The following is a 23850-nucleotide window of genomic DNA, read 5'->3' as shown; positions in this document are numbered from 1 at the left end:
AGCAAAACTCAGTCCTTCAAGGTCATTAAAGCACACTCTTGCAATAAAATCCTCTTCATCGAAGGTGAATAAATAACCTACGCTTTGCTTCCTGGCATAAACTGTCCTATTACCATCTGGATGAGTAAATTGAAATGAAAATACTTCTATTAACTGATTGTTTTGCCATTTTCCCTCTAGATATTCCCCATTCTTACCCAATAAACTTTTTATTCCCTTCCATTCATTAAAGCTACTTTGATTAGCTCTTGCAGATTGACTGCATTTCCAAGTATGCTGCTTAAAATGTGACACAGTAGGAACAGACTCTAAGTCAGAATCACTTTCATAAGATACAGGTCTCTTAATCTTTGAGGAACTAGGTTTGATCTTTTTACTGACAAAATCTATACTTAAGTTATCACTAGCATCATAGTACACCTCATCAGAGGATTGAATTGAAGAAGACAAAGATTTCCGACTTACCTGCGGATTATTAGACTTCCCTGCGTACATGACACCTCCTATACAGAATTACTAATATTATTAATTTAATATATGTAGTATCGAGAATATTTATTGTAGGATGAATGGTTTGTCGTGCGTGCGTAAGGGCGACCAGGTCATATTGCGACGGGCCGGCGCCGGGATGTTTGGGAAATAGGGTGACTGCGTTTAGACAATTTCGAGTGGCTGAAAGAATGCGAGGAAGAGTGTCTGGAACTGAGCGACTGAACCGTGAGAAAAGTGTGTACGTGACTGCGTGAGTTTTGACCATGGACGAAAGATGCGAGTGAGAAGGGTGCAAGGGTGAGAAAGACAGAGCGAATGGGGGTGTGTGATAAAAGCGAGTGGAAATGCGTGCATGGACACATTTTGGTGAGCGACAGCGGAGTAGAACATTTTTGGTGCGTGAGTCGTGTGTTGTATTTTACGTGTTGTCCGTATTGTTTCCTTTATCTTATTAAATATATTATTGTTTTCCTAATTCTCTTTTTACTAAAGATCCACATTTTCAAATATCATCTAATAGTAAACCTACCACCGATATACTATAAAATTGGGGGCTCAGCCGGGATCGTGAGATCAAGAAATTGTGGAATCACAGTAATTAAGAAAATAGGAAAAGTGTTGATTCGTGTTGATTTGTGTTGACCTGTGTTGAAAATTGCGTTGAAAATGAGTGAAGAAGGAAACAATACCATTGTTGAAGTAGTTAACGGACAGAAGACCAGCGAAAAGTTGGAGAAGATATACTCCATGAGGCTCACCGAATTGAAGGAAGAACTGGGAAGGCGTAAGCTGAAAAGAACGGGCAACAAAAAAGAGTTGCAAGACAGGTTGAGGGCAGCCTTCATGTTAGAGTTTGAGCATGGAGAAGATGAGGCGGAAGAGGAATCAGAAAGCGAGGTGGAAGAAGAGCGAGATGTTCGAGGTCGTATGAGACTCCACAGCAGTTCACATCTGTTAACTTTTCGAGATGTCGAAGAGTCGATGAGTACGTTCAGTGGTGATGATGGGGTAAACGTTCGTTGCTGGGTGGAAGAGTTCGAAGATATGGCTGATGTGTGCGAATGGACGGATGTGCAGAAGGTGGTATACGCAAAGCGGCTTCTGCGTGGTTCAGCCAAGTTGTTTGTGAACTACGAGAAGTGCGGCAAAAGTTGGATTGCGTTGAGGAAGGCATTGAAGTCCGAATTTACAGAAAGTGTCGATGCATACAAAATCCATAAAGAATTGTCCCGTCGCAGCAAGAAACCGAGTGAAACATACCATGAGTACATTTACCAGATGTTTGACATCGCGAAACGAGCGGATATGTCGGCTGTGGCAGTCATCAAGTATATAGTTGATGGAATCCACGACGAGGAGGTGAACAAAATGATTCTGTATGGAGCCAGAAGCATCAAGGAGCTAAAGGAGAAATGCACGCTGTACGAGACGATGAAGGAGAATACAAAGACGAAGAGGAAGCCAGCGGAGACACGGTCCAGTCGTGCGGTCGTCCAGGAGGTTGTGCGTCGCTGTTTCCTGTGCGGAGATCGGAACCATCTGAGTTCGAATTGTCCAACCAAGAGCAAAGGTACCAAGTGTTTTAAATGTCAAGAGTATGGACTTATCGCAGGCTCAAATACTTGAGCACGAAGAGTCAATACAACATATTATTGATAATCATGAAGTTAACAACGCGAAGAGTGCGTTGGCCGAATTTTTATCTCCTGTGAACGATTCTAATGTCGCGATTACGGAACCTTCGAAGAATTTATCAAACAACGCCGGTCAAACAGCCGAGGACAATAGTAGTAAGGAATTAGGGACTATCTCGTTCGATTTTTGTGATGCCGCGGTTACTAGGGGGAATTGCACAGATTTATCGAGTGAAGTTTCTTTCTTGATACCGAGCACGCCTGTCAAAACTGAAGAGAGCTTAGAAACTAGTGGGTTAATACAGATTAAAAACGAGAAAATTGTTAGCGATGTTAAAGCAATTTCAAAAGTAGATAGCTTAAAGGTAACCATCACCCCTTTAGTTGAGAAAGAAGTTGAAGACGTTAAACCCAATGATTATGTGAACGCTTTGAATTGTAATTCTCTGTCATCGTGTATATTGGTGGGTAAAAACGAAAATAATAGAAACGGTAGGCTACGGAAAGCGAAGCGAAAGGATCGTGGTATTAAAAAGATATTTGAACAGTCAGAGTCTGAGGGAAACATAAGCCTTGCGGTATCTAAGTCGATGCCGACTCAGGTAATTAAGCGGGCCCACGAGAACGGGCATTTTGCGTCGGAAAAAACCGAGACCAGATTAAAAAGGGATTATCGGTTCCGAAACTTGCGGGAAAAGGTGGACAAAGTGCTACAAAACTGCGTTGATTGTATTTTGGCGAAGTGTAAACAATGGAAGCAAAAAGGCTTTTTGAATTGTATAGAGAAGGGATGTGTATTTTCCATGTTGACCATCTGGGACCGTTGCCGTCCACTGCGAAGAATTACCGACACATTTTTGCTGTTGTTGACGCGTTTTCGAAATTCATATGGTTATATGCGACGAAGACTACAAATTCAATGGAAATAATTAGTCGTTTAAAGAAGCAGGCTGCAATTTTCGGAAATCCTAGGAGGATAGTTTCGGACAGGGGCACAGGATTCACGTCTAGCGCGTTCGAAGACTATTGTAAAGAGGAGGGAATTATGCATGTATTAACGACCACAGGAGTTCCGCGAGCGAATGGCCAGATAGAGAGAATGAATAGGACGCTTATCCCATTATTGAGTAAATTAGCAGCACCAAGAGCAGAACAGTGGTACAAGTACCTAGATGACGCTCAAAAATATTTAAATGCCACACCCAGTAGAAGCACGAAAACCACACCTTTTCATTTGTTGTTCGGGACGCACATACGGATGCGCGAAGATCCGCAAATCCAGGAAATGATCGAAAATGAGTGGACCACCATGTTTCAGGAACAGCGTAACGATATAAGGGCTCAGGCTAAAGAAAAAATTGCGGAGGTACAGCAACAAAATAAGAAAGCATATAACCGAAGACGAAAAAAGGCAAAGTTATATAAAGAAGGAGACTTAGTAGCCATTAAGAGAACGCAGGTAGCTCCAGGGCTGAAACTTTATGGGAAGTTTCTCGGGCCATACTGCGTGACTAAGGTCCTGCGGAACCATCGGTACGCGGTACACAAGGTCGGAGAACACGAGGGTCCCCAGATGACGTCCACTGCAGCGGATTACATGAAGCCGTGGGTTGATGGTGATAGTGAAGTGTCATCCGAAAGCGAAGGAGAAAGTGACAATGAAACATCTGAGGACAGATGTTCGGTCAGGAATGGCCGAGTGTAGTATCGAGAATATTTATTGTAGGATGAATGGTTTGTCGTGCGTGCGTAAGGGCGACCAGGTCATATTGCGACGGGCCGGCGCCGGGATGTTTGGGAAATAGGGTGACTGCGTTTAGACAATTTCGAGTGGCTGAAAGAATGCGAGGAAGAGTGTCTGGAACTGAGCGACTGAACCGTGAGAAAAGTGTGTACGTGACTGCGTGAGTTTTGACCATGGACGAAAGATGCGAGTGAGAAGGGTGCAAGGGTGAGAAAGACAGAGCGAATGGGGGTGTGTGATAAAAGCGAGTGGAAATGCGTGCATGGACACATTTTGGTGAGCGACAGCGGAGTAGAACATTTTTGGTGCGTGAGTCGTGTGTTGTATTTTACGTGTTGTCCGTATTGTTTCCTTTATCTTATTAAATATATTATTGTTTTCCTAATTCTCTTTTTACTAAAGATCCACATTTTCAAATATCATCTAATAGTAAACCTACCACCGATATACTATATATATGTTATTCTTTAAAAAGATATAAGAGATAAAATTTTTATATGTCGGTAAATAAAGTCTTCAAGAGTAAAATTAGGAAACGTTCTTTTATTTACTATTTGACTTTATAAAATAAGCACTTTCGTTTGAATTTAACTAATTTTACTTGTTTCACCCACTACTTATGTAGTCTACCGAATGTCTCGTCTGAACTTTTGTTTATAATAATTTTGCTACATCGTAAGATCAGCTACTACTGTAGCCGTATTTGTATACGAACTATTGGCTTTGTTGTAACAATTTCTCGTTTTTATTTGTATAACCCTATGTTTACGCAATATATTCTCACAAATACACATACTATTTTTCATTTTTGAAGAAAGTACACAACTAAAAATTCTGTGACACTACAGAAACATATATTTTCCTGAAAGTTTGATTTCAAAAGTTCATCGTATTTCTAAAGAAAAACTCTAGTTTATGTTATTTAAAAGCGAAACTAAACGTTCCTACTGTCGTTTTTCTTTTCCGAATGTCTTTGTTTGATTTCCTAAGCATAGACTATAATCTTTTGATTATTATCTAGAAAACCTTCTTCTCAATAGCATACGTGTATTTTAACTACAGTACAGAGTATTGAAACTATTAAGTAAATATGACTGTATTGACAGCTATAAAATTAATAAAGAGGTACAACATGACTAATATAGTTCACACAAATAAAGATGATAGTTTCAGTCTGGGACGTCTGCAGAAAGCTGTTGATTAACCGCTTGAGTGCGAACCGGCACAATCGCGCTTCTCCGTTATCAAATTGAATTTATTTACTTATTTTTCTTCTAATTATTTATTTTCATTTCACCATTGCACCATTTAGAATTGTTTTATGTAAAAATAGAAAAGCGTAATTCAATTTCTGAATTGAAATAGAAGAAGCGCGATCGCGCCACTTAGCACTTTTCGATCGGGTTTTTACAAAAATCCGTAGGACTCGAACGGTTAATATCTTTTTTCATGGATCAGGCCCAGAAATTAACAGACCAACTTGCGACTTTTATGAAAAGAAAGAAAGCTATTGCCCGTCACTAGAGTTACTGGGTATATCCAAAGGAAACATAGATATGAGCATATCTAGTGTTAATTTAATAGTGAAGATTGAAAAGACACGTCATAACGATAAGGATAGGATAAGCGATTTCATCACCGGGAAAGATAGTATGGCTCTATAGGTGTATTCATTTCCCAGTAAATATAGAGTAAGATATGATATTTGCTAATTTTTCAGACGGGTTATATTATACTTAAGTCGGAAAAGCACATCAAGAAAATTGATGTGAAGTAACTTGTTAGTAGTAGTAGGCTTTTAATCTTAAAACTTACAGTTCTAAGTTAGTATAGACGAAATACCATAAAGTTACACTATTTCTACTGCTAAATTTTTACCTTAGTGTATTTACTATACAGAATGCAGGTGTGTGCCTAAAAAACCTATGCTATAAAAACCTATAAAACCTATGCTGGAGACGGCGACCAGAACCGATGTTTTCGAGACAACGCACGGATTTTTCCCGTAGCCACTGGAGGAACAACGGAATCGGGTTGCCCATAGGAACCGACAGATTCTTCAAAAAACGACGGCATTTTTGTTGAAACTCTCGTACGGGATACTACTTCGATTAGCGCTCGAAAAAGAGTGTCCTCGCAGCGAAATATATTCTAACGTTTAAAATTTAACGCTACTATATGTTTTCCCTTTCCCCACATATACATATAACCTCTGTTCATCCATACTTTCGGAAAAAATTGCAAAAAATTACTGCTGTTACGAACAATAAGTACGATATATACAATAATCTCTGCTTATACGTGCACCTCCAAAATAACGTATGCATCAGCATAAGGCAGCCGTTTATATGTTCATTCTATAAATACATAGCGGCGAACGAAAAAACACAGATATAACGTTTGAACTGTTTGAAACACAAACTACGGTGTTAACACCAGTTTCTACGAAATTGACGTGCCTAGTTTTTTAGAGGGACTTCACCTCTCCTCTATATTAAGCTTTTTCTGTATAATTGCAAATAACCGCCGCACTATGGCGCAAGGGGGAAAAAATGCTCAGACCGATTTTTCTGGAGAAAGTTTTCTTTGATAGTTTACTCATACGAAGCATTATATGTATATCAATTTTCAGCCCTTTATACTTTCACCAGAAGGCCAGTTATAGGATATGAAGGAACGTGATTGAACATTGGATTTTTATCCCAAAAGAAATATCCAAATCAGGCTTACACAGCAGAGCTTATTTCGAACTATGCAAAATGTAACGGTACGATACCATGTGTGAATTGAAGGTCTTAAGTAACGTAACTTGGAGACCGCGCGTAAAATAAATGGCCTTCAAAACGCTGCGCGCTCCTTTATAAAAACATGTCTCCTCTTTGGGAGGGATTTTAACGGCTATCCCCGAATCAGTATTAAAATATTTTTAAGTAACAACTCTCGCAGCGAGTTAGCGGCGTATAGAGTGGACGGCCGTGCGCAAGAAATAAGAACTACATTCTCTGCCAATTTTGTTAAATCCAAAATTTAAGGAAAGCATGTTTCAAAATATAGAAAATCGTGAACATGTAAAATTAGTACTTGTAAAATTAAGATTTTGCAATCAGTAAACGTTAAAAATTATGATACAACACAACAAGCAGTAGGAAACTTGTCGAAAATTAAAAAACATAAAAGTTCATAGCACATAAAGTTTCTATTATCAGTTGATCTTTTCTACTTCTGTTTAACAATGGAGTTCTAATCGTACTCCTGAAGACGCGATAAAGGAATACTTTGAAGACTTATTCCTTCCACTTTCTGATAATATATTTCAGTTTTGGAACGATAATTCGAAGTAACTGAATTTAATCCTTTCATGTGTTAATAAACGAATGAAATTAATGAATGTACATGTATATGCAGTTAGTACAAATTTACCTACCTATATAATAAAAATGTAAGTCGTACTACGCAATATATATTCGTGTGCACAAGATCACGCTCTTTCCTCTGAACAACGTAACAGAGTACGAAGAACTAATCATCATTTTGCAGTGGTGGAGGATTTGTAATTCTTATCCGTACCCCACTTCTTACACTCTTACGTTATAGCTTCGCTGACTCTTTTTTTGAACTGAACATTTGAACCAAACAGTTTATATACAAGCGTAATTCTTGTAAAAATTTTTTATCTTTATATCTCGAAATTATATATATATATATATATAGGGGAGACTTAATAATTATATGTAAACGTGTATATATATATACATGTTCTATCGTATGCTGGAATTAGATTTTCTCCTAGACGCTTAATATTTTTAAGATAAGTTGAATTTTATACCTGTAATTTATATAGTAAATGTATTTATAAAAATATTTGCGTTTGTGAATTAATGAAAACTGCATTATCATGAAGTTCTATTGAATAGATACTACTTCCATTGTCTAAATGTACGCGTCTTATAAATTTATTGTTGATAAATCATATGAGACAGTCATAGCAAAAATGAAGTATAAAGCTAATCAGATTCCTGCTACAAGCCTAAAATCCTGTATTGTACAAAAATCCCCATAAGGTGCAACGTCTGTACGCATCTTAAGTCTGTGGCTGAACTTGAATACTTTCTTCAATTTATTGTTAGATGGCGGAAGTTCCAATTTCTTATAATACGCACCATATGATATGATTTGTGAAATCAGTGTAAATGCGAAAGATAGTGTATGTGAAAACTGTCGAAAAGTTACGAATAAAAAGCAACAGATAGGTGTTTAATATATTCATCACTTAAAGACTTTGAAGACTTATTCCTTCCACTTTCTGATAATATATTTCAGTTTTGGAACGATAATTCGAAGTAACTGAATTTAATCCTTTCATGTGTTAATAAACGAATGAAATTAATGAATGTACATGTATATGCAGTTAGTACAAATTTTCCTACCTATATAATAAAAATGTAAGTCGTACTACGCAATATATATTCGTGTGCACAAGATCACGCTCTTTCCTCTGAACAACGTAACAGAGTACGAAGAACTAATCATCATTTTGCAGTGGTGGAGGATTTGTAATTCTTATCCGTACCCCACTTCTTACACTCTTACGTTATAGCTTCGCTGACTCTTTTTTTGAACTGAACATTTGAACCAAACAGTTTATATACAAGCGTAATTCTTGTAAAAATTTTTTATCTTTATATCTCGAAATTATATATATATATATATAGGGGAGACTTAATAATTATATGTAAACGTGTATATATATATACATGTTCTATCGTATGCTGGAATTAGATTTTCTCCTAGACGCTTAATATTTTTAAGATAAGTTGAATTTTATACCTGTAATTTATATAGTAAATGTATTTATAAAAATATTTGCGTTTGTGAATTAATGAAAACTGCATTATCATGAAGTTCTATTGAATAGATACTACTTCCATTGTCTAAATGTACGCGTCTTATAAATTTATTGTTGATAAATCATATGAGACAGTCATAGCAAAAATGAAGTATAAAGCTAATCAGATTCCTGCTACAAGCCTAAAATCCTGTATTGTACAAAAATCCCCATAAGGTGCAACGTCTGTACGCATCTTAAGTCTGTGGCTGAACTTGAATACTTTCTTCAATTTATTGTTAGATGGCGGAAGTTCCAATTTCTTATAATACGCACCATATGATATGATTTGTGAAATCAGTGTAAATGCGAAAGATAGTGTATGTGAAAACTGTCGAAAAGTTACGAATAAAAAGCAACAGATAGGTGTTTAATATATTCATCACTTAAAGACGAGTTTAATAAATGGGAATATACGCATACATCATAAAACTCCAGTTAACATGAATATCAGTTATAAAAGAAACTAATACATTTGTCTAATACCAGGTAAATCATGTCGCATCAATCATTATTTTTGGAAAATGTTACAGATCATGCTTATATTATGTATTCTGATTTTTAATCTGCTGGTAACAATACAAATAATATTTCCAATGAGACTCTATTGAAGGCAGCGCAGAACGTTAACAATAACACATATAAAGAAACTAATAAATGTATTATACATTGGATAATCAAAAGTTTAATTTAATATTTCTAATGAGACATTGTCCAAGGCAAATCTGCAATTTAATGACATAGAAGAAGATAATAGTGAAATTATTGTGCATAAAATAAATAATACATATGCAGTTGCACAGAATCAACATAATAATATAATTAACAAACTATTATTGAATGAAAGAGTATCACTTTCCAGAAAGACTGCAAATGCTACAAAATAACTCAGTGGTATATGTGGTTTCAAAACTCTTAGTAGTAGTATTACCAATGCAGCTTTGACTAAGGCAATTAAGAAGTTTAATGACATAGAGATTGATAATAATAAAATTATTGTCCCTACAGCAGTGAATAATACGTATGCAACTATACAGAATCAACATATTAATGTAATAAACATGTTACCATTAAATGAAAGAGTTATATTTTCAAAGAAAACAGCAGAAAGTATAACGGAATTCAATGATAGATGTGGCTTCAAAACTGCCAAAGGTGCTTCAATTAATATCTCCAATGAAGCTTTATTCAAGGCGAATCAGCAATTCAATGATATAGAAGTAGATAATGATAAAATTATTGCGTGTACAGCAAATAATGCATATGAATCTATGAAAAATAAGAATATTAATATAATGAACAAACAGTTATTAAATGAAAAAGACATATTCTCTGATGAAAGAGCAGTGTCTACAAAGAATCTCACGGGTTCATGTGGCTTCAAAACTGCCAAAGGTGGTTCAATTAATATCTCCACTGAAGCTCTGTTCAAGGCGAATCAGCAATTCAATGACATAGAAGTAAATAATGATAAAATTATTGCGTGTACAGCAAATAATCCATATGAATCTACAGAAAATCAGGACAGTACTGTAATGAACAAACAGTTATTAAATGAAAAAAACATATTCTCCGATGAAAGAACAGTGGCTACAAAGAAATTTGCTGGTTCATGTGGCTTCAAAACTGCCAAAGGTGGTTCAATTAATATCTCCAATGAAGCTTTATTCAAGGCAAATCAGCAATTCAATGATATAGAAGTAGATAATGATAAAATTATTGCGTGTACAGCAAATAATCCATATGAATCTATGAAAAATAAGAATAGTAATATAATGAACAAACAATTATTAAACGAAAAAGACATATTCTCCGATGAAGGAGCAGTGTCTGCAAAGAATCTCTCTGGTTCATGTGGCTTCAAAACTGCCAAAGGTGCTTCAATTAATATCTCCAATGAAGCTTTATTCAAGGCGAATCAGCAATTCAATGATATAGAAGTAGATAATGATAAAATTATTGCGTGTACAGCAAATAATCCATATGAATCTATGAAAAATAAGAATATTAATATAATGAACAAACAATTATTAAATGAAAAAGACATATTCTCTGATGAAGGAGCAGTGTCTGCAAAGAATATCACTGGTTCATGTGGCTTCAAAACTGCCAAAGGTGCTTCAATTAATATCTCCACTGAAGCTCTGTTCAAAGCGAATCAGCAATTCAATGATATAGAAGTAAATAATGATAAAATTATTGTGTGTACAGCAAATAATCCATATGAATCTATGAAAAATAAGAATAGTAATATAATGAACAAACAATTATTAAATGAAAAAGACATATTCTCTGATGAAGGAGCAGTGTCTGCAAAGAATCTCACTGGTTCATGTGGCTTCAAAACTGCCAAAGGTGCTTCAATTAATATCTCCAATGAAGCTTTATTCAAGGCGAATCAGCAATTCAATGATATAGAAGTAGATAATGATAAAATTATTGCGTGTACAGCAAATAATCCATATGAATCTATGAAAAATAAGAATAGTAATATAATGAACAAACAATTATTAAACGAAAAAGACATATTCTCTGATAAAGGAGCAGTGTCTGCAAAGAATATCACTGGTTCATGTGGCTTCAAAACTGCCAAAGGTGGTTCAATTAATATCTCCAATGAAGCTTTATTCAAGGCGAATCAGCAATTCAATGATGTGGAAGAAAATGATAGTGAACTTATTATGCATACTACAAATGCTATGCAATTTGAAGATAGTACAAGAAAAAAGAATACTGAATATAATATACATAGAATAAATAGTAAATTTCAAGCTGTGGGTGATAAGTATCTTATAACTACAAATCATTCTTCAAAAGATTCAAATATGTTATTAAATTTATGTTCTGTGAACAATAATACAGTTCATGCATTGGAAATGGGTAAAGTAGAAAATAAACAAGTACTTACTAATGATGAAGAAGACACAATTATGTTTAATATGTCTGAAATGCCCAAATTTCAAACTGCAAATGGTCAAAATATAAATATTAGGAAAGAAGATTTACTAGAAGCAAGAGCAATATTTTATGATAGAACTATAGAAAATTGTAACAATGATCCATTGTTAAATAAATCATTGCCGAAACGCAAGATTAAAGATTTGGATGACACATCTATTGGCAAGGAAATAATATCTAATCAATTTAAGAAGTTACGGTTTAGTAACCAGTTTCAGGTGCAGAAGACTGTTTGCAAGCATTCAGAAAACAGTGATAGAAAGAATCGAGAGTCACCTTCCTTTAAGCTTATGCTTTCAGGCAGTGCCACTAATGAATTGAGGAGCAACATTTATAACACTGAGAAAAATAAAGAGGATAATACTATAGACAATAATCTTTCAGTTACGCATGAAATTGTAGAAAGTGCAGTTGCACTTTTAGCAGATGAAAACAGTTCAGATACCTTTAATCAATGGGTCTCTCCTGCACAAAATAAGGAAAACGATGGTGTTACAAATATACAATTGAGTCCTGTAATAGGAGGACAATTTGTTCTTAAAAAAAGAAAAAATGTAGGCACTCGAAGAAAACATACATATACTGCAGACAGAAAGGAGAATAAATTCATTTGTACATATAACACGAACCAGTTAAGAGATAAACATTTAAATTCAGATTTATGTGTAAAAAAAGAAACATCATTATTAGTAAAAAATCAAGAATCAATGAATAATATAGAAAGACATGATACCTCTGTTGTCAATGAATTTGGTGACACACAATTAATATTAGATTTCATAAATGAATCTGCTAGTATATTAGAAAAACGCTTGCAAACTGCTGTAGAACAAGTAGGTATAAAATTTATGTTTCAAGAATTCGAATAATATTTTATACTTTTTGACATTTGATATCATATTTACAGGAAACACAAGTTAAATTGAAAGAAAAAACCAAGCCACGCTCAACAATTGGTACATTATATTTTCACAGGACTAATTGTAATAATCGAATATCTTGGAGAGAAATTAGCAAAGAGGATGTACCTATTCCATGTACATGCAAGGAGGTAATAATTGAACTGGTTATAATTACTCGTAAATTAAATGGATAATTGCAATTTGTAATTGTTTTTTATTAGCTTATTGAACGAAAATTACCACCTGAGATTTTGGACTTAACAGCTGAAAATGCTGTAACATATAAATTTCGATGTTCAGATTTTTATGGGTAAGAAAATTTAATCATAGGTCGCTCTTATTTTAATGGCAAAGAAAACACAATAAAATAGTCGTTTTCATATAAACAACATAGTAATTATGTGAAATAAAAAATGTTTAGGTATTAAGTAAAGTTTTTATTTAGAATATTAAAAGTGACCAAATACTATGTATAAGTATTTAATATTTGGTAAAGAGATATTTATTTCTTTTATTATGTTCATATTAACAAGTTTTAATTGGAGATTTTCTACTATAGAAGTAGAATTAAAAATTGTTCCTGAAAAAATTTGTACTGTATTTAGGCAGACCACTGTACAAAATAATATCGAAGGTATACAATTGGCAGATGGAGCATGTTTGATTCTTGATGAAAACGGTTATGTAGGAATATCAGAGATTAAAAGATCTTTTCTAGCAAGTCCAGGGGTGGATCCTAACTTATTGCCTACTGGATGGGTAGAAAATCATTATAGATGGATTGTTTGGAAATTAGGGTCAATGGATAGAGTAAGGTTTACTTCTATCCTTTTACCAAGGTATAGATTTTGATTATGCTGATAAATTGGAACTAATAATAAAATATATTAAGTTTATAATAATATATAAGGATTTATTTTAGAGCATTGACTCCAGCTAGAGTGATGATGGAATTAAAGTATCGTTACGATCGAGAAATTGATAGATCTCAGAGATCAGCATTACGAAAAATTTTAGAGAAAGATGACATCGCATCTAAAAGAATGGTTTTGTGCGTATCATCTATTATTGAGGTAATTTCGTCTGTAATATATACAGAACGGTATAGTATTTTAAATAAAATTTTGTATATTTTCTTCTATAGTTTGATAATTCGGCTGCTGTTAGCACAAATTCAAATCATTTAAAGCCACTGTCAAAGAAGTTAATATTAACAGATGGATGGTATAGTATTCAAGCCACTATTGATCAAGCAATGAAAAACAATATTATACAAGGTAAAGTGAAAGAAGGGACAAAACTGATTACTTATGGATCTGAATTGCTACATTGTGATCAAGGATGTTCACCTTTAGAAGTAAATACAATTTTTCATAAATAATTTCGTTATGAAAGATATTTATTTTTACAATGCAAGTAATTAATTTATAGGTTCCAGATAATGTTTGTTTAAAAATTCACACAAATTCAACAAGAAGAGCAAGATGGGATACAAAATTAGGATATGTAGGACCTTCAGGACCAATGTGTATAAAATTAAAAAGTATTTGTCCATATGGAGGTTTAGTTGGAAAAATTAAAGTTCTCATTGCGAGAGTATATCCAATATTATATCATGAAAAAACATCTTCTGGAGAATCTAGTAAGATATAGAATCCTAATATTTTGATCATTAATGGCATATGTAATTATTTATTTAATTCCAAATTTTAGTTTTCCGTAATGCTAGATGCGAGGAAAAAGCTAATATTGTTTATGAAAGAGAATGTCGATTGTTGATAGAATCGTTCTATGCAAAAGCAGAGAAACATTTTTATATGGAAAAAAGACAAAGCAATTCAGATCCAGACAGTATTGATTTGGCAGCAATGGAGTGGACCAAAGACCGTGAGAAATTATTTGAAGAGGTATAGATTCAAATTAAAAATTATATTTAATATGAAATCACTCATTATTATGTAATGTATAAAAGCAACATATGCGTTAGTTACATAAGTTCTGCACACCATTTTATTCCTTCAGTTTATCAATAAATTGCTTTTGATTTAAATACATCTATTAATGCTGTGTTATATTCTCAGTAATTTCAACAATTTAAAAGACTACATTGTAAACTATCTTTTACTAACAAAGTCGAAAGTTTCTATAAAAGATGCATAATACAATGTCTATATTAGTAGTAATAGTTTGTTACGAATAACTATAGAAAATACAAATTTTATACATGAAGATATTTATAAATTCAAATGAGAAACTGAATTTATAACAATATGAATGGGTGGACAGTATTTAAGTAGTAATTAAATATATATGAATCATTATATGCTAATTCGATTACTTTTTATAGATGGTATTATGGATTTTGTTAAAAATGAAATATGATATAATGCACATGATATTTGAAGGAACTTAAGTCATTACCTTACTGGTTTTGAATTTGTTTCTAAAATACAGGCCCGTGAATTTTGAAATTTTTACTTATTTTCATGAAAACAAAAAATAAATTAATAAAGATACAATGTATTTATTTTAATATAAATATTTTAGTCATATAAAAACAATTATTTCATTGAACATTTTTACTTCCAATACGTATTTAAGTGAATACTTTTCGTCAGAAATATCATGTCCCACCTTATTATAGGAATTTCTCTCAAAACAAGAAAAGGAGCAGCTGATGAATAAATGTCGTATGGAGGAAGAAAATTTCAGGCAAAAATTAGAATATAGATTACAAAAAAGCTTGCCTCCTCCAAGACAGATTACACCTGTTTTAAAAATTCGAGTAGTTGAGGAAGAAACAACTGCTATTCTTTCTATCTGGTCGCCAAGTGAAGAGATTACTGATATTTTAAAGGAAGGAAATTGCATATCTGTTTGTAATGTTACACCCTCTGTTAAAAGGTTTTATTTTATATTTTTATTTTACTTATTTTTTTATTTTCTTTCATTACGATTTAATAATTATATGTTATTTTTATTTTAACAGAGGCATTGATTTGCAACTAACTGCCAACCGGAATGCAGTATTTAACCAAATTAATACATCTAATAAACTTTATCCTCAAAGAATGTATACACCACTATATGATATAAATAAGCTCAACTATGATCCAGCTTATGGAGAATTTGATACAGTTGGAATTGTTGTTTACATTGGAAATGAGCCATATGTAAGTATATATTCCTTATTTGTTACTAAATTGTATATAAGTTAATATTGTGGCTTGATGTTACAAAATCATACCTTTTATTAAAAATAATAAATTTATGGATGAAAACTTAAATGAATACTTGTACTCTATCAATTTCTTTTCACATTTACAGGGTATGAAAAATTTTCAAGCTGCATATTTGGCACATCCGAATGCAAATTTTGAGTCTTCTTATTTATCAGTATTGTTTTGGAATGGTATTTCCTCTTATGGATGTGCAGAAATCTTAACTATAGGATCTCCCGTTGCGTGTAGCAATTTAGAATGGCGGCGAGCTGCATTATGGAATTTACCTATGGCGTATTGTACAGAACGAAGCAGCTTTACACAAAATCCTAAACAAAATCATCTTCAACGTCCATTTGAAGCACTGAAATGTTTAATCATGGTATTCAAAAAAATATATTTATTTTTATTTTTCCTAGTGATAACTCCATAAATGTGTAGACATATTTATTATGTCAAATTTAGGATTATTTATTTATCACGCATAAGAAATGTTATTATTTGAACGAACGCTATTAGGTGAATTAAGTTATTTCTGTTCTTTTTATATGAAACGTAAGTCTTTCTTTGTTTAATTAATATTTTCTACTATTCCTTTCTAACTTTTTGCACGTAGTTTTAGCTATTCATTCTTAGATCTTTTTGTTATTCTTTTTTGCAATTATTTCACTTTCATATGTACAATTGGAAAATACAATCTTTTTTATTAATAAATGATTTACTTCACTTTATTTCTAGCTTTATTACTTTTAACTACTACTATTTTATATTAATTTGAGACTGATTTTAAAAGAGTCACTGATTGGTTATAGCCTGCATTTACTATACACTTTTATAGTATTATAGTTTGTATGCTACTATATAAATATAATTTTTCATGGTATCAAATGTATGATTTCTAGGATACCAGTTCATATGTATCCAAGTGTGCAGCAGAAATTTCAGAAGAAGTACGTAAGAAGTCAATAACCAGATCTTCGGACCAATTGACGCCAGATAAAAATCATTTGGATAAAATTTCATCAAATAAAGATTGTAATTACACATTTCAAGAGACTTCGGAAAGTAGTTTAGTGAATAATACATCAGTAAAGTCTATTGCTATACAAAAGCGACTTGAGAGATTACAGTGTTATGGTGAAGCATCGAGTTTGTCTCCTATTGTGCTCAATAGTTCTAAACGAGTATCAGTAGACTTTCAATCACCTGTTCGAACATCAACTGTGAAACAAACAAAAGCGCACATGTCATTACGTACAAAATTTTTTGACAATTCTAGATGATAATTTGAAGGATTATTTGTAATTTAATATTTAAAGAAATCTATCAGTTTATAATACGACTGTGAATGTTCAGATTAATTTACATTTTTTATAGACTGATTAATGGAATAGAAGCCAGGGGGTAATTGTTTCTTCTATCAAAGAATTGTTAAATTATACAAAAAATAAAAGCGTTATTTGTGCTACAAATATATAAACATTTGAAGTTAATTTATAACAATTTTATGTAATATATTATTTTAAGAAATTTGTATAAAACTAGGTTGAAGGACTTACATATTTAGTTATACTATACTATTTAATTCTAGTTTTGAGCATTTAGTTTTATAGAATGTATTGAAAAAGAATAACAATCAATTATACTTAATTATATTTTTATATTTAAATAATGTAAATTAATTTGTATTTATAATGAAAGTAAGCTATACCAATGTACATATTTTTAAAGTCGATTTTTCCGAAACAAATAGATGTTTAAAAAGTAACCCTTAATACGTTGTCTACTACGGGGGTTATTGACAACTAATACTTCCTAATTGTTTGAAAACAATTACAACGTCTAAAATGATTGAAGTCAAAGAGAAATGTTTAATAACATAAGTAACTAGTTAATAGCGTAACTTAAGGTAATAATTATTAATTGTTTACATTTATCTTTGCTACGATAAAATAAGTGATATATAAAACGTTCAAGACGCTAGTGGTAGTCAACGTATTAAGATATTATTAAAATAAGTATTATAAATTCTATTGAATTATGTAAACTTTAATTTCATTTAGTACATTTAGTGTTATACTTGTTTGTTTTTTGTACCTAAAAGTATTATAATATGAAATAAATATACATATGTACAATTAATTAAATTTTATAATTATTAGAAGACAATAAATTATTAGTTTTCAATATATTTATTTTGGATATAATAAAATTTAATTAGAAAATGAAAAGTATGTAAAAATCTTTATTAAATATGAACATGCAAGTAATGTTGGCATGTACAAAAGTTATATCTTCTTATTATGTTTTATAATTCGAATATTGATAGTATGACACTTTGAATTCGGTACGTTGTTATTTCTATAATTGAAGGACTGAGTTTGAGAACTTAGTCTTTTCATTTCGATCTGTAATTTAAAATAATAATCAATTTGAATTAAAATGTAAAATTATATTTAAAAAATTGAATAAAATTTTAATAAAAAACACAAAAAACGTTGAGATAATGTATAACAATGCAGTTAATTTTATATAAAATTAAACTAAATAATTGCAATAAATATTCATTTTTCTTAAATAAATATTAATTACAATTAACAGTTACATTTCTCTCACATGTGTCTACTTATCATTAGCTAAATAAAGCAAAAGAATTATATTAATTATTAATATAATTAAATAACTTAATAACAAGTAAACAAACCGTTGCACGTGATTTATTGGAACTGGCGGACAGTATTTTAGTTTTTGACTGTTTAGATTTCGAAATTTCTTTCCAATTAGTGAATGTAATTGAACTACATTGTTTTAAATGCTCTTTATGATCATTATTTTTATAATTATTTATTAATGTAGATTTTAACATTTCATTTGATGATTTTCTTTTTCTCATCGTTAAATAATTGTAAATAGAAGAGGTTTTCTGTGATGAAAAACTTGATGTACTTGTCTTCACCTTTCTACCAAGGAAAATTGTTTGAGCTTCTTTTTTATGTTTGGTATTATAGACAATCTGATTTTTCGTCGTATACAAACGCGTTACTACAAAATAATTATAATCAATTATTAAGCATCTTATAAATAAAAAATAAATTATAATTCTTATTTTAATATGTTGTAGAAAAACCGCAGAAATTACAATATTCATTTTTTGGTTTCTCTACAATATTTCCTTTGTGAGATGTTGTATCATTATATTTTTTAACGGTTTGGCGAGTAGATTGTGTTTCAGTATTATTCAAGAGCCTTAACTTCAAACAAAGATTACCTTCACTATTTACATACTGAGATGCTACTGCATGTTTTGAAGAAACCTATGGTGTGAAATAAAATTAATAGATATTATAATTATGACCAAGAAGTAATACAAATTAAGTAAAAACTATTCATATATTTTTGAAAAATAATTTGAAGTTGCTCTTCTTAAAGTGATTATTTACCATTTATTCTATTTATGTATTAATTTTTTGTAACAACAATTGGTAAATATTTAGATGTTTGTTCTCTTCACCGATTTCAACAACCTTGAAATATGTTGTCAAACACATCATTTTGAACAGATTTATCCTACATATATATATTATACATACACGCAAAATATATGTGGCATATTATTGTTTTTCTTCACTTATTAGAGTTATTTCGTATAATATATCGAAATTAGTTTCATTTAGATAATCAAAACCGGTATTATATATATTCTGCTCTTCCGTTCCTCCACATTATCGCATTATAATTGTCAATAATCCTATCAAATTGTAAGGAAGTTTCCAGTTATGAAATGATTAAGGGATTAAGGGCTTAGGGGATTGAAAATACTATTGAAAATAAAGCTGTTTTAGTTCTACTAAAACCAATCTCTGTTATCTAAATGAAACTCGTATGTACCTGTGTATTATAAAAGCCATCAATAATTAACACTTTGAACGCCGCACGATTTTATAGAGCAAAATACACAAAATGGAAAAAATACAATATTAAATCATTTGACCGAATTGGATTATAATCCAATTATAATTGTTATCATAGCACCTTCATCAAACTGAATGTCACCGCAATGGGGAGCATTATTTATAATATAGAAATGTTTGCGAATAATCGTCGTCTAATTGAGTGAATTATAGTAATTCGATTTGCTTGGGGGTCACCGGTGACCCCCATGGCATTCAACGTGTTAAGTGAAGGTGAACAAGAAGGATTTGAAGGTAATGTGAAATTTTAATGCTTTAAAACTTGTGAACCGTGATGCGAAACATTAAAAACTTTTGAACCAATAATCCCTGTCAACAAATTTTAAATGTTATGTACGCATAATAATTATCTTAACAATATATATCAAAGTCAAGGTTATAGAAGAGCTTGTCCTTTTTCTAATTAATTATGATAGCATCCCTTTTCCGGACATATTTTTTGCGAATATCCTCTTAAGAACTAAATGTGACAGTATATATAAAAAAGAAAAAGCTGTTCGGAATGGCTTCCCTAACAACATATTTCAAGGTCATTGAAATCGATGAGCAGGACAGACATCTAAACAAGTTAAACAATTTGTTGTAGAAAAAAATTACAAATTGTCTAGTTATGGCGTATCGTGTTAAACTACAGAAAAGATGATAAATGTAATTCAAATGTGTCAGATTTTTAGAAAATATTTATATTTAAATTAATATCGAACAAAAACGGAAACTATGATTATTTTATTTAAAAGTCCAGTGTGTTTTTTACTTTCTTATTAATCGGTTATATGTATTACGTGTACGTTTTCGTTTCTGTTCCTGTCTGTCTAATGTATTAAAAAAAGAGTGTTGACTTTGTATGAAGATCCAAAATCTATTGATTACATATACAAAACAAAATTTAATGTAATACAAATACCAAGTTTTGGAACAATCCCTGTTTTTTTTGGTCTTTCTTTGATAAATGTTGTAATATATCTTTTGTGTACGCAGTTATTTTATTTGTAATATTAAACAAATCACTGTACTCTCTTTTAAGCTGTTCAACTAAATAGCTTTTTGTTTCTGAAATAGATGTTTCATGACCATTCTGACTTAAAAGCTTGCATGATATACCCACATCTTTTACTAAGACCGTATCTGAACATTGTGTACAGTGCTTACTACTCCTATAAGAAATGTTTATACAATTGATTATTATAATGACATGAAGATTAAGTTAAAAAACAAGAATTAGATAATATATCATAAAATGTAAATTTATATTTATTTATAATTAAAATATAGACGTTTATGCGAATTTGCATTTTTACAGGCTAATTGAAGAAACCAAAAAGTTAATACAAAATTTAACACGTTGACGCCGGAAATTTTGAGAAAATTTGCATGGCAATTTGTACCAAATACCAAGTCAATTTAATGATCTATATATTTGATGGTACACACTGTTTGACACCACATTCAAGTGTGATCCACCGATGGTACATCCCGGCGTCAACGTTATGTTAACTGTTATTTTATTAAATTAAAAAGAAAGTAAAGTCTCTTTCAAAGTTTATACAAAGTTTTATGTTATTGTGGTTTATTCAACGTAGTTTACCTATAATATCGTAACTTTATATATTAGTACACTAGGTATTGTAAAATAATGATAGAAGTTACCTATAATAAGGAAACTGACAAGTATCAGTTACTATATCACTGCTGATTTCATCACATATATCATTTTGCATCAGTAGTCCTCCTTCACAGTCATTTTCATTTGTATCATTTTTATTGTTATAATCAAATGAGCATATTAAGCTTCTACGAACAATATTGTCCCTTCCTGACATTTCATAATTAAAGTTCTTTGAGTGGTTACCAGTGATACAATATTCCTTCATTTGTGGTATGATGTTAACCAATGCATCTCCTGCTTCCGGAGAAGCAATAAGGGTACCCATCTCAAAATTATGATTGTTGATTGTTAAATTATGAAGTCAATCGGTAAAATAATTTACTAACACATCTTGTCTAATAACATTTCAATTTCTTTAATATATAATTGGTAATAATGTAGTATGATGTTACCAATTATTAAAAATAAAGTCTATTCATACGGCAATAGAAACATAGATGATCTATTGTATAAATTACTGAAATCCTAAATCTTCTCTGTCCCATCACAGAAAAACACAGACACGTTTTTATTTCTTGCTTATACTTCTGCCAAGTTTTGGAAATGTCCATGACATAACGAAACCTCAAAATTACCGATCAATTTAAAGTGTTTATCGTCTGAATAAGGTTTCACTTAGGTTGTTAAAAATATAAAACAAAGCACAATTAATGTTTTGTAGACTATTTAAGAACAGTAGAATTGCTATGTTCACGTTGAATAAAATTATATTTTCATCACTAAGAATTTTCAATTAAAACACTTTTAATTAGAAAATAAGATTAATACAACAATGAAAGAGATTGCACTTGCAAATAATTGTAACTTTAGAAATACTAAAAATATTTTCATATGATATACGACAATAATTAATATTTTAATCTTATATAGGTGATATAATTTATGATATGTAAAATTAAAAATTAAAATTTCTCTTTTTAATAGATGAAATATGTTCCCTTTCTTATTAAGAAAATTTTTTAAATAATTATAAGATATTTAAGCATAGGTGTAAGGGCACTTGATATGGAACACCATATTTTAAAAGTTTGCAAAAACGATTGCATTTTTTCAATGAAATCTGCACCAAAAAACGAAGAAATTAATAAAGATTCGTTTACTAATCGATAATAATACAAAAATTTAAATACCTCGAAACTATAATTGCAAATATAAATAAATTTGACGATAGCGAATTGTAAGATTCGAGCACTAAATTTGAGCACTTAAGAAATTTTTAAAAAGAATTCAATTTTACAACAAAAAATAAATATTTATCGAATTACGATGGTTAAATAAACAAATCTCCCACTTGTTTTAATTAATTTTATGACAATGACACATCCGGAGTGCAAATATCAACAGTGTAATACCTAGCTGTAATTGAAACAGTGTAAATGAATAATAACGCGGATAAATAGGCGTAAATAAATAAGTGAATTTTCTACAATGACTCGCTAGAAGAATCTTTGGTAATTATTTACGTCAGTGAGTTCTCACCGATTTAAATGACCTTGAAATACGTTGTCAAGGTCATCATTCTGAGTAATTTCCGGTTAGCCTTATTTTTCTGAGATCTATGCAAAAATATTATTATTTACAAAAACAGTAACCCTTATATGGCCTTGTGACCTTCACATATATTGTTAAATTACGTTATTGTAACATATATTGTTCTGTACACTAGCACTTTGGACTTCTTGGCACTGATTATCGGTTTAAATTTATGAAGCATTAATGTTTTACGTCGCAAACAAAATTTTCGTCTTTATTTTCATCTATTAAAGTTGATTCTTATAATATGTGTACATGAACTTCATTTAGGTAATACAGATCGGGACTGGCTCCGCCTCTCTCCTTCCATGTATAAATAAAGTTCAATATTACATTTTTTCATACAAAAATTAACTTAAATATAAAGCCCAGTTAAAAAATACTTATATTATCGCTGCATAATATATAGAAATTACATATTTTAATTTAAATAATAGACACGCGCGCGCGCGTGTGTGTGTGTGTGTGTGTGTGTGGATCGGGGATAATATATGGGGATATAGAAAATTTTAATGAATAACTGCGTTTATTAATAATAAAACAAATAATGTTTAAAGGAACACACAACTAAAACAACAGACAACTTACTCCTACGAAGGTCAACGTACCACTCTCTCTGGGCACGGACTTTCTTTCACACTAAAAAATCATTCTCTCCCCCATAATCATTTTTCTTACTCGCATCCTCAATAAACTCTCAAACGCACCCCTCCAAAGCCGAACTGGAAATCTTAAGTCTGCGACGTTATGCAGGCCACTTTCCCTCACTCGTTAGGCTTTTCTCTTTTATTGCCCTTCGCTTACACTCATTCTCGCATTCACGTTTCTTAAAAATATCCTAAAT

The 23850-nt window shown here is 31.4% G+C and overlaps 3 protein-coding genes across 8 annotated transcripts in view; 1 reads left to right on the top strand and 2 right to left on the bottom strand.

The window, feature by feature from the left end:
* Positions 1–9392, bottom strand: part of LOC116426667 (uncharacterized) — a 28928-nt gene extending 19536 nt beyond the window's left edge. For 3 of the 6 annotated variants that reach the window (XM_076369995.1, XM_076370000.1, XM_076369996.1), the window contains exons 1-3: positions 8298–9392; positions 7295–7486; positions 466–503 (exon numbers count right to left, since the gene is read on the bottom strand). The gene's annotated coding sequence lies outside the window, so the exon portion shown is untranslated. Of the gene's footprint in view, positions 1–465; positions 517–7294; positions 7487–8297 lie in introns of all 6 variants that reach the window. The other 3 variants (XM_076369998.1, XM_076369997.1, XM_076369999.1) reach the window with 3 other exon arrangements.
* Positions 9393–9654: 262 nt separating this feature from the next.
* On the top strand, positions 9655–18156 carry LOC116426668 (uncharacterized). Its single transcript, XM_031975941.2, has 12 exons — positions 9655–12546; positions 12621–12764; positions 12837–12925; positions 13221–13454; positions 13538–13688; positions 13760–13972; positions 14047–14257; positions 14329–14522; positions 15260–15519; positions 15605–15788; positions 15943–16218; positions 16739–18156. The coding sequence occupies exons 1-12, from the start codon at positions 9817–9819 to the stop codon at positions 17117–17119; spliced, it is 5067 nt and encodes a 1688-aa protein (XP_031831801.2). The 5' UTR covers positions 9655–9816; the 3' UTR covers positions 17120–18156.
* A 292-nt stretch (positions 18157–18448) lies between these two features.
* On the bottom strand, positions 18449–22024 carry LOC116426481 (uncharacterized). The gene is made up of 6 exons (XM_076370018.1): positions 21932–22024; positions 21455–21738; positions 20712–20961; positions 18967–19150; positions 18541–18878; positions 18449–18472 (listed from the first exon to the last, which is right to left on the bottom strand). Exons 1-6 carry the CDS (start codon positions 22022–22024, stop codon positions 18449–18451), a joined length of 1173 nt encoding a protein of 390 aa, XP_076226133.1.
* Between the last annotated feature and the right edge of the window lie 1826 nt (positions 22025–23850).

This window comes from Nomia melanderi, chromosome 8, assembly GCF_051020985.1.
Source record: "Nomia melanderi isolate GNS246 chromosome 8, iyNomMela1, whole genome shotgun sequence".
Taxonomy (NCBI): Eukaryota; Metazoa; Arthropoda; class Insecta; order Hymenoptera; family Halictidae; genus Nomia; species Nomia melanderi.
Note: the sequence above shows the minus strand (reverse complement) of the source record. Positions and strands in the feature narration are given on the sequence as shown.